This window comes from Chiloscyllium punctatum, chromosome 23, assembly GCF_047496795.1.
Source record: "Chiloscyllium punctatum isolate Juve2018m chromosome 23, sChiPun1.3, whole genome shotgun sequence".
NCBI lineage: Eukaryota > Metazoa > Chordata > Chondrichthyes > Orectolobiformes > Hemiscylliidae > Chiloscyllium > Chiloscyllium punctatum.
In genome coordinates, this window is record NC_092761.1 from 67,902,378 (window position 1) to 67,914,281 (window position 11,904).

Here is an 11,904-nt window from a genome sequence, read left to right on the forward strand (position 1 = left end):
TTAAAGTCCTTGTGATCACCCTTTTTAGCCTTTCCCTAAGAAAGGCTAAATGATTCCAAATGGTTCAGGTGATAACCATCCCAACTGTACGGTTCCTCCTATCCAATACTGACACCTGTGCTCCATGAAATAGAGCCCTTCTTGCCTGCACTGTTCTTTTAGCCACATGTTTACTTTCATAATTTTCTTATTCTCTGTGCAAATTTGCACGTGCTTTGGTTAATAATCCAGAGATTATAACCTCTGAGGTGGTGTTCTTTAATTTTGATCATCATTCCAAATATTCCCAAAGTAAGACTTCTTGTCTTCCCTGGCCTATATTGTTGGTCCCAACACAGACCAAAACAGCTGGATCTTCCCTCCCTCTATGATATCCTTTCCAGCCAGTTTGAGATGTCCCGTATCTCTGCATCCGGCAGACAATAAGACATGCAGGAATCTTAATCCTACTGACAAAGGATACTATCTGTAACCCTAATTAGAGAATCTCCTATCTCTATCACTTTTCTTTTTGTTCCCCCCATTTGAATGGCCTCCTGTATCCTGGTGCACTGAGCAGTTTGCCAATCCTTCCTACAGTCCTTTTCCTCACCATGCCATATAGGAGGCAAATAGGTTGTTGGATAAGGTCAAGAACTGAGGCACCTCCAATGCTAAATTCAGGATCCTTCTACCTGCCTCATGTTAGTTACACTTTCCAATTTATCATTAAACTGAAAGCAACTCAGAATATGCATTCAAAAATTTGAGGAAACTGTCCTGAATACAGTAAATGAATTCTTCCTCATGGATGATGATGTCAGCTTGTACCAGGGGGCATAACTACAAATTGAGGGGTGATAGATTTAAGACAGATGTCATTGGCAGGTTCTTTATGCAGAGTGGTAATGGTGTGAAATGCACTACCTGCTAATGTAGTCAACTCAGCCACATTAGGGAGGTTTAAACAATCCTTCGATAAGCACATGGATGATTTTGGGATAGGGTAGGGGGGAACGAGCTGAGAATATTGGCGCAACATTGAGGGCCAAAGGGCTTGTTCTGCGCTGTATTGTTCAATGTTCTATGTTCTACCTCTATCAATTTGCACAAAGTTTAAATTGACTAATGTTTTGCCTTTTTTATATACATTGTTGTCTTCTGAATAATTTCCTGACCTACAATATTTCAATTGCTAGGGTTCTATAGATCCCTCCCACCATTGTCTGTTACAAAATATTATTTCTTACTCCTGATCCAAATGGATGATACATCTTCTGTTTCAAGCTCTTTGCTTACTACTGTACTTACTCCATCTGGTACTAACAAAGTTGTCCCATCGCCCTTTCCTTCCTGCCTGTCCTTTTGAAAAGTCATACACCCCTGAATATTTAGTTCCCAATACAGAGTAATACAGGCATAGAGATGTACAGCACGGAAACAGACTCTTCGGTACAACTTGTGCATGCCGACCAGATATCCTAACCCAATCTAGTCCCATTTGCCAGCACTTGGCCTCTATCCCTCTGAACCCTTCATATTCATATACCCATCCAGATGCCTTTTAAACATTGTAATTGTACCAAACTCCACTACTTCCTCTGGCAGCTCATTCCATACACGCACCACCCTCTGCATGAAACAATTGCCCCTTAGGTCACTTCTAAGATTTTCCCCTCTCACCCTAAACCTATACCCTCTAGTTCTGGACTCCTCACTTCAGGGAAAAGACATTGTCTATTTACCCTATCCATGCCCCTCTATAAGGTCACCCCTCAGACTCCGATGCTCCAGGCAAAACAGCCCCAGCCTATTCAACCTCTCCCTGTAGCTCAAATCCTCCAACCCTGGCAACATCCTTGTAAATCTTTCCTGAACCCTTTCAAGTTTCATTGAACACTCCCAAGACCTTACCATTAAGTGTATGAGTCTTGCTCTGATTTGCTCTTCCAAGATGTTCTCCTTGTAACCATGTGGTTATGAGGTCATACCCATTAACCTCTTTTTGTGCCATTCATTCATTTATTTTGTTCCAGGCGCTATGTGCATGTAGGTAATGAGACATTATTTTTACTGTTTTACCATTTTTCCCTATTTGCCCCATTTGCTGTTTTTTTAAAATCTTGTACATTTTGTCCTTTTTTGTCTCATTCTGGATGTCATTACCTGAACAGCTGTCCAGAAATGCCACCATATCCTTTCGCTTTATAAACCTAAATATACTCTTCAGAATCCCTTTATTTAAATTAAAGCCTCCTGTACAGCCTTATCTCTTCAACTTGCTAGGATGTTGGTTCTAGCACAGCTCAAAGCCTGTCTCACTGGAACAGCTCCTTTCCAACCCACAACAAGTTCCAGAGCCTCATGAACTGGAATGCACCCTTCCCACACTAATCTTTGAGCCACACATGTAAAACCCTGGCTGAAGTAGGAATTCCTCAAATTATTACCTCAGAAGTTCTGTTTTTCAGCTTAGGTTGGACAGACTGGATTGTTGAGAAGAGTAATGGGGTGACTTGATTGAAATGCAAATTCTATATTTATCAGATGCTTTGTCAATAAAGTTGTGAATGGATTTTTTCTTTTTTTATATATTTGTTGCAGCAAGTCAGTAATGTAACAGAGAAAAATGCCAGGAAAGACTTCAAATACATGCACGGTTCATCTCCCCTCAAACATATTGATGATACCTCAGAATATTCAGTCGTGCGAATTTCACACCAGGACTTGAGAACTGTTTGACTGTGCAGCAGAGATTAGCTGTTTGATATATTGTCAAATTGCTAACAAACCACTCGCCTGTATCCACAGGAAAGACTTGTAAAAGTGAAGGTGCTTTATTCATGAAACAAACATCTGCAAACTGAAGGATTGTGACTAGGTGAACAAGAACGTGAATAAGGAAGCACAAGTTACTTCACAAAGTTTACTGCATTCTGTCAGGGTTTTACCATTCACTGTTTTTTCTTTAAGATGTTGGAAATCCATCAAGGGCCCAGCATTTTTGAACATCCCCAGGCCCCACCTGCATAATCCAAAATTGTCATTCCTTCTCCTGCAGCAAGAAGAATCATGGCAGCTATTAGTACCTGCAGCTCTCTGGGGACCTGACCATTTCTTATGTACAGAGTAAGCTTTGAGTTTATATTTCATTTTGAAAGCCCCTAATGCAGTCTTTCAAAAGTTTGGAGATTCAACCGTACAAAACACCAGAGCCAACTGGAATCTGATCTCACTCATCGTCCATGGATTTTACTGTTGGAGACACTGGACAACAGTGAGAAACCAGAATCTTAGCTGTTTTTACTGCTGCATTCATAATGACCGAGGGACAAGAAAACGAATGCAATGTTGAATTGACTGAGTTTAGCTTGGTCATCATACACCAAGGGTCAAAACATGAATGGTTCCTCTGGTTCAGAATCACAGTGCACAGTCTATGTGCCACTAGGCCATGAATATACTAATGGGAAAACTTAACCTATCTAAGCAGCAGTATCATTGTAAGTACATAGGCAAAAAAAAAAATCCACACTGCTAGGCTTCAAAGTACAAAGCTGCAGGTTGGTAAACCTGTTCATGAATTCTACTCATAAATGCAACAATGTATATGTCATGAAAATGTTTGTACTAAGTATTATGCATGACTTCCAGTAACCAGGAATATATTGTATGAAAATAGCAACAACTTACATATGTCTCTCTTATTTTCACTAATGCAGAGTAGATTTTGTCATGCTACCACAATCTGACACAGTAGAGCCATGTCCTTGTAAACTGAAGTGTCAAAGTAGCTCTTTTGCACATTTGCAAAATCTAAGGGACAGATAATATCATACAAATGTGACATGCAGTATTTCAAAAAACAAATAATTGCACTGAAGATATTGTAAATGGTTAAGAATGCTCAAGTAGAGTAGAATTAACTTAGCTGATATCACACAGTATTGTTCACTGCAAATTGAAAATATTTATAAAATTTTCTGAGAATTTCTTGAAAGTGTGTGGGCCTTTTTTTTAAATGAACATGAGCCTATGGAATCCAATCTTAATGCTTACATCAACCATTGACATCTTGTGATCAACTGGAGAGATTTTCTGAGAGATTGCAGGGTCTGGGAATATTGGAGGATTTTAGAGCAGGCTGCTGGGTTTCAGGAGTACTGCCAATAGTTTCTGTCACATGAAAGCCTAGATAGGCTGTTCACAAGATTGTGGGCTTTGAGTTGGATCCTTCAACTTGTGGAACACGTATTTGTAAATTGGAAGCATTGATGTAACAATTATGGAGGAGTGGGTCAGAAGAGTTTGAGATCTAAACTCTGTTGGGTTGCTTTTGAACAATAAGGCAACCTTGACGTGTTTGTGCTTGTTCATTCTCTAACCTATCTGTGACTGATTTTGGATTGTTAAGTCACCCGGCTCATAATTTTTCACTTAGTTGACCAGCTCCTACCTTCACACTGTAAGTGCATTCTAAGTACTTTCACTGTAACCTCTTTATTAAATATGATTCTCCTTTTAAAATATTGAAAAGTTAAATCTGTTGTGTTGGTTGAAACTTTACAAGGTAAAGTATTAACTCCAAAATGTTTTTTCTCAATTTTAGGGGGAAGGTTTTAACTAAAGTTGGAGCTAAAATAATGAAAGCAAGGAGGATATGGGCAGCTGCCAAACAGGGAATTATACAAAAAAATTGCTCAGCTCCCAGTAAGGTACAAATTGCAAAGAAAAACCATTGAAAGTCCTCTAACTTGATAAAATTTCAATGAAGTAAACTATGAGTGTGACTAATCTAAATGTCAATGAGGTAAAGCTTGCAAAGTTCCAGACAAATTCAACTTCAGGTGTTTTTAAAGGTATAAATTCATAAATGCTACAGGTTGTGAAAGGTCTGTCTCTGTATAACTTTTAAGTTATCTGTGAAAAATTATGGAATCTGAATTGGCCGTGCGGTGAGTGTGCATAGTAAAATTATTCAGCTGTGCTGGGAGAAGTAATGCAGTCACAGTTTAAATCTTGGAGGTAAGTCTTGACTTAGAAAACTTTAGTAGAGATATTAAAAATATGAAATGTAGCTTAATTGATTAATATTACAGTGGTGTTAATTTTTCTTTTTGTTTTGTTTGAAACCTTATTTTGGAGCTTTGATCACACCAAAAAGTATTCCAAGTAATTTGATTATATTTACTTTTTCAGTTCTTTTGTCTGAAAAGGAAGATTTGCACTTAATGTAATTAATGGATAAATTATTCTGACTGGGTATTCAGTGCTGGCTATTAATTTTCTGCTTTTAATTTAGTTAATCAAGTGAGTGTGTCAGTGGAAGTTCAGTAGTGAAAGTGTGATGGTGAAAGCCTACTGGTGAAAGTGTGATGGAAAAAATGAGAATGCCCCAAAAACAGTGGTTCTTACAGGAAGTAAGAGCTCATTGACAGGAAATGTAACAAATCAGGGTGTGGCGATGGAGGAGGCCCAGGACCTACATGGCCTTGGCGGAATGGGAGGGGAATTGAAACAATAAATCATTGGCATGGTGAAATAGGAAAGCACAGGAGGAGAATAGTTAACTCATCAGTGAAACTACTATCTATTTAGATCCACCTCCCTGCACTTAAACTACTGTCCTGTAAATTATAAAATTAAAGAAATTGCAATTATTTCCCTCTCTCATGTTTAATGTCTGCTCAGTTAATAAGGAGAAAGTGAGGACTGCAGATGCTAGAGATCAGAGTTGAGAGTGTGGTGCTGGAAAAGCACAGCAGGTCAGGCAGCATCCAAGGAGCAGGAAAATCGACGTTTCAGGCAGGAGCCCTTCACCAGGAATGAGGCTTGTGAGCTGAGGTGGTGGAGAGATAAATGAGAAGTGTGTGGGGCTGGGGAGAAGGTAACTGAGGTAACTGCGATGGGTAGATGGAGGTGGGCGTAATGGTGATTGGTGAGAGAGGAGGGTGGAGTGGGTAGGTGGGAATGAAGATGTACAGATAAGACAGATCATGAGGGCAGTGCCGAGTTGGTAGGTTGGAACTGGGATAGGTGGGGGAGGGAAAATAAGGAAACTGGTGAAATCCAGATTTTTGCCATGTGGTTGGAGAGTCCCAAGGCGGAAGATGAGGCGATCTTCCTCCCGACATCAGGTGGATAGGGCGATGGAGGAGGCCTAGGATCTGCATGTCCTTGAAATGTTGATTCTCCTGCTCCTTGGATGTTGCTTGACCAGCTGTGCCTTTCCAGTACCCCACTCTCGACTCTGATCTCCAGCATCTGCAGTCCTCACTTTCTCTTTATTAACTGAGCAGACATTAAACATGAGAGAGGGAAATAATTGCAGTTTCTTTAACCTTATAATTCACAGGACAGCAGTTTAAGTGCTGAGAGGTGGATCTAAATGGATAATAGTTTTAATGATAAGTTAACTGTTCTCCTCTTGTGCTTTACCATTTCATGGTGCCAATGATTTATTGTTTCAATTCCCCCTCCCATTCCGCCAAGGCCATGTAGGTCCTCAACCTCCTTCATCGCAACACCCTAACCACCCGACGCTTGAAGGAAGGATGCCTCATCTTCCGCCTTGAGACCCTCCAAACACATGACATAAATCTGGATTTCACCAGTTTCCACATTTCCCCTCTCCCCATTTCATTCCAGTTCCAATCTTCCAACTCAGTACCGCCCTCATGATCTGTCCCACCCTATCGGCATTACCCCACCTCCGTCTACCTATTGCAATCTCAGCTAACTTCTCCCCAGACCCACCCATCTTTCATTTATCTCTCCACCCCCTCAGCTCACAAACCTCATTCCTGATGAAAGGCTCTTGCCTGAAACATTGATTCTCCTGCTCTTCGGATGCTGCCTGACCTGCTCACTTAATAAGTTTACATCAAGATGATAAAAGTCTGTAATCTACTTTAAAGTCTATTATCATTGACAAATTGTGCATAGTCAGCTGCTAACTATAATTTAATCACAAAACACAAAAACACTTTAATGAAGGCATTGAAAGTCACGAAAGAGCATTCAATTGATAAAGTTGCTTGTAATAAAGCTGAAATGTATCATATCATTTTAGGTTATTTTGTAGTTTGTTTAAATCCTTTGGGTCAGAGAAGTTGTAATTATGTAGACAAATATCTGAAAATGTTTCTTGAAATGGTCAGACTGTTCAAACAGAATAACAACTTTACATTGAAGAAACAATAATACAGATAAAGAATTTGCAGTGTGGAAGTGGTAAAGATATATCAATTGAAACACAAGTGATGCAGACAGGAGGTACGTGCAAATGCAAGTTATTTACTGCATCTTAGAGGTTATATTGTGAAAGTATATTACTATCCTATCACAAAGTGTTTACACTCATTTTCTTTTACTTTCAATTTTATGGTCAGTGGCAAATGCGTACATAACATGACCATGAAAACCTTAGGATCATTGCTTTGTACTTAATTGTCTGATCTCTAATGGAGTTACAGTAGGTGTTATCAGTGTCCCTGTGAACCGTGAAAGAAAGTCTATTAAGCTACTATCCAATTGCTCTTGGCATAACGGGGAATCTCCTCAGCAAGAATGATTGTGTTGGTCAATCATAGTCTCAATTCACATTGCAAAATGACAAGTTCTTGTGCTGCAGTAGTAGTATCCCTACCTCTATGCTAGGAGGTCCCACCTGGTCCAGAGGTGTATCATAACATCCCTGGGCAGGTTGATTAGAAAATATCTGAAAATATCTGCTGATGTTTGTGGTACTTGAATGTCAGTGTCAGCTGATGACTGTAGGAAACAGAAACTGGGTAAAGTTGAAGGAAAAAGTGATAAACCTCAACCAAATTAAAAAAAGCTGTGAAGTCCTGGAAAAAGAATACTATCTCATCTTAAAAGATGCAACATAGGCCAAGCTTAAACAAAAGAAAGAATTGCTTTGAAATTCTTCAGATAGATTTGGTTGCATAATTCGACTGTAAAACTTTCTATTTACTTACAAACTGTCAAGAACTGCATCTGGTTCCTTTAAAAATAGCTCACTGCAGGTTATCTGATGAAGTGATATGTCAGGCACTTAAACAACCTTAAAAGATGCTAACAGTTCCTGTTTTAAAATTATCATTACAGAGAAAGAGGGTTTCAAAGAGCTCACTTATTTCGATATTCAGGCACATTTTGTTGCCAGTTCGAATGTTTTTCAGACTTAAAAATAAATTGTGATACCTGCTTTCTTGTTTTGTCACATTTGGTAGATTTTAAGTTGCATCCAGTTTGTTGTGGAGTATGCTGCCTTATCATTGCCTTCAAGAAAATGTGAACTTTTCAAATGTTCCTATTCGTTCTACAAAGAAACCTGTTAAACACTTACCAATTGAAACTGCAGAATTAGCTTAAACTCACAATAAGATTGCATGTTAGAACAGATGCAGTGGAGTTTAAATATGACCGGCTAATAACAGGACAGTCGAAGACATGTCACTGACAAGAAAAAAAGAAGGTAGTCAATTCTGACACAGAGCAGCTTGCATAAAGACCTCTTGTCACAGCTAATTGGGCTGCCAAAGGACAAGAGTCTTCGATCCACACTATCACCAATATTAAGGAAATACGAGAATTCCATCAGTGCCCGACAAGCATCATGGCAATGCCCAGATCGGAGGTTGGTGCCCTTTGGTGTGGATTGTTGGAAAAGAGAACAAGGAATGGTCCACAGGAACCTAATAGACTTAATGGGCATGATACCCAGGCTTGTTCAGTTGGCCATGCGAGAGTTTTCATCAGTAGGATGCAGACTCAGTTTTGTTGTCTTATTGATGGGTTGCCTTTCTTGATGTTTGAATTGTATTTTGCATTTGGTTTTGTCATGCTAACAAATTGTTTGCATTTCCTAGTTAATATTCATAATTAATTTAAAAGCTCAACCCATCAAATGGTGTGTTCAGGGTAGGTCTTCAGACTGCTAACTAATGTCTGATTTGGGTCATATATCCTTAAATGTGGTGCTGTTTCCACATTTGGTCAGCATCAAGGTTCAAAGCCAGTTATTTCCATTCTTCCACACTCCATCACACTGAGGGCTAGTTGCTTGTCTGGTTTAAAGTCCTGGCAGTATACAGGGGATTGTTCTTCCAATGTCGATAAATGATGTAAAACCTCATTAAACAACACTCATCTGAGTGTTTCACATTATATGTATTTATATTGGAATTACTTCTAAATAGTTGTCTAAATATCCTATCTGTGATGTAAATTCATAAATATTTAAAATTTGCATTCAAAATACATTTTCCCTTTTTCCTCAGAGAATGTAAGTCTTTGCCAATACCTTCCTCAAAGGCAATGGATGCAGAATCTTTAACTATTTCTAAGGGAGACGTAGATAGACTCTTGATTAGCAAGTGGATGAAAGATTATAGAATCCCTACTGTGTGGAAGCAGGCCATTCAGTCCATCAAGACCCCACCTACCCTCTGAAGAGTATCCCACCCCATCCCTGTAATCTTGCATTTCCCATGGTTAAGCCATCCAGCCTGCACATCTCTGGACACTATGGTTAATTTAGCATGGCCAATCCACCTAACCTGCACATTTTTTGACTGTGGGAGGAAACTAGAGCACCCAGAAGAAACCCACACAGACATGGGAAGAATGTGAAAACTCCACACAGTCACCCGGGGTAGAATTGAACTGGGCTCCCTAGTGCTGTGAAGCAACAGTGCTAATCACTGAGCCACTGTGCCATCCTTGGGGATATTATCAGAGATATGGAGAAACAGAGTTGAGGTTAATAGCTGTTCCGCCACAATCATATTGGATGACAGAGCAAGCTTGTTGCTTGTCCATATCTTTGGATACTTCTGAAAACAAACAGGGATTCATTGGAATACAAGACTAGGAATTAGAAGAGGCCACACAGCCCTTCAAGCCTGCTCTGCCACACAATAAAACCCTGGCTGATCTGGCTGATGTGGACTCAGTCACACTTTCCTGTCTGCACTCAATTAGCCTCCAGGTGAGGTGGTTAACAAAACCTGTTTCAGCTCTACAGGACTGGCAGGAGTCTTTTCTTTCAGCACAGCAAGTTGTCATGGTCTGGAATGCACTTTGAGAAAAGAGTGGTGGGAGGAAAATTTCAATGGTATTCTTCCTAGAGAATATTTGTAGAAGAAAAAAATAGCAGGGTTGTGGAGAATGAGCAGGCATTTGGAACTAATTAGGTAGTTCATTCATAGATGTGGCAAAATCATGAAAGGCCAAATGATCTGTTTCTCTGCTGTAAGATTCCTTGACTGTGTAATTCTTATTGAGTCATATTGAGGTGAATTTTATTCCGGTATAATTTCATAGACACCGGTTGACCTAAATGGCAATATTAAACAATCCAACTAAGCAACCGTTTTTTTTATCTAAGTAAAGTGCCAAATAAACATTTGATGGTTCAAACAAAGTAAATATTTCAGAATTTAAAATAATTGCATTAATTATGTCTGTGTTTTAAACACACTGAAACAAACACAGCAAATGACAGAGAAACTCGGCAAATCCAGCAGCAGTTGTGGAGAAATAAATAAATTTAATGTTTTGAGATTGGTACAACTATTCATATTAGCTGTTTCTCTCTCCACTCTCCACCCCAGATACTGCCAGACCTGCTGAGATTCTCCAGCATTCTCTGTGCTTCTTTCAGATTTACAGTATCTGCAGTATTTTGCCATATTTTCAAACTTGCTGCTTTTGCTGTGGGCATTAAAGGGAGCGATAAAATAGCTCTTCAAGGACCTGCATTTTGTTTCTTCTGTTTATATTTAACATAGAATCATAGAAGATAGGAGTAGTAGGAGGCCATTTGGCCCTTCAAGCCTGCTCCCGCCATTCATCACAATCAATTGTCCAACTCAATAACCTAATCCTGCTTTCTCCCTCAACGTCTGATCCCATTCACCCTGATTGCTATTTCTAGCCGCCCCTTGAATACATTCAATGTCTTGGCATCAACTACTTCCTTTGGTAATGAATTCCATAGGCTCACCACTCCTTGGGTGAAGAAATGTCTCCTCATCTCCATCTTAAATGGTCCACCCCGAATCCTCAGACCATGTACCCTGGTTCTGGACATACTCACCATCGGGAACATCCTCTCTGCATCTACCGTGTTTAGTTTTGTTAGAATTTTATAACCTCTATGAGATCCTCCCTCACTTGCCTGAACTCCAGCGAAAACAGTCCTCACCTAGTCAATCTCTCCTCATACATCAGTCCCACCATCCCTGGAATCAGTCTGGTGCACTCCCTCAAGAGCTGAAGTTTAACTTATATTACTGCTGTTTTCAATATAAAATGACTATTCTTTTTATTTTCAGCATTCTAAAGGAAAGCAAACTTTTATAATTGATTCAAAAATAAGGTAATCATAATAAAAAATTGAGGCCATTCCATACCTAAATCAGCAGAGCATTACAGTAATATTGTAGAGTAACAAATAAGTTTTTTTTATTCACCAAGAAATAAGCAATTTATCTTTTGTCCTGACAAAGTGAAACATCAGTTTCAATGCAGTGCTAGATGCATCTACCTCTTTTCATCAGCGTGAACAGCAATGTCTGCCTGTGTGGCTCACAGGGTGATCGTTAATATATTAAACATGGCATGTGGGTCAAGCAGATAACATCCTTTGGCACTGCCTTCCTGAGGATATGTAAAACGTCTGCACAACACTACAGAGACAAATTTCTGCCACTGAGATTCACATACGACCCAGTTAACAGCACCACATTTCAGTCTGTGCTTTTCTGGTCTATTTGTTACTTTTGCAGATCACTCATAGCCCACTGTCTCGATCCTTATCTGTGCTTATGCTGTGTATGAATCCTTTTTAGAAATAATTCTTAATGTTAACCTTAAGATAACAAATTAACACACCTGCTAAAACTTTTAACCTCT

The 11,904-nt window shown here is 39.4% G+C and overlaps 1 protein-coding gene across 1 annotated transcript in view; it reads left to right on the top strand.

The window, feature by feature from the left end:
* LOC140493986 (sialic acid-binding Ig-like lectin 12) overlaps positions 1-3,857 on the top strand; it is a 56,785-nt gene extending 52,928 nt beyond the window's left edge. The window contains exon 10 of the mRNA XM_072592921.1: positions 2,584-3,857. Coding sequence (XP_072449022.1) covers positions 2,584-2,721 — 138 coding nt within the window. The 3' untranslated portion in view covers positions 2,722-3,857. The remainder of the gene's footprint in view (positions 1-2,583) is intronic.
* The last annotated feature ends 8,047 nt before the right edge of the window (positions 3,858-11,904 follow it).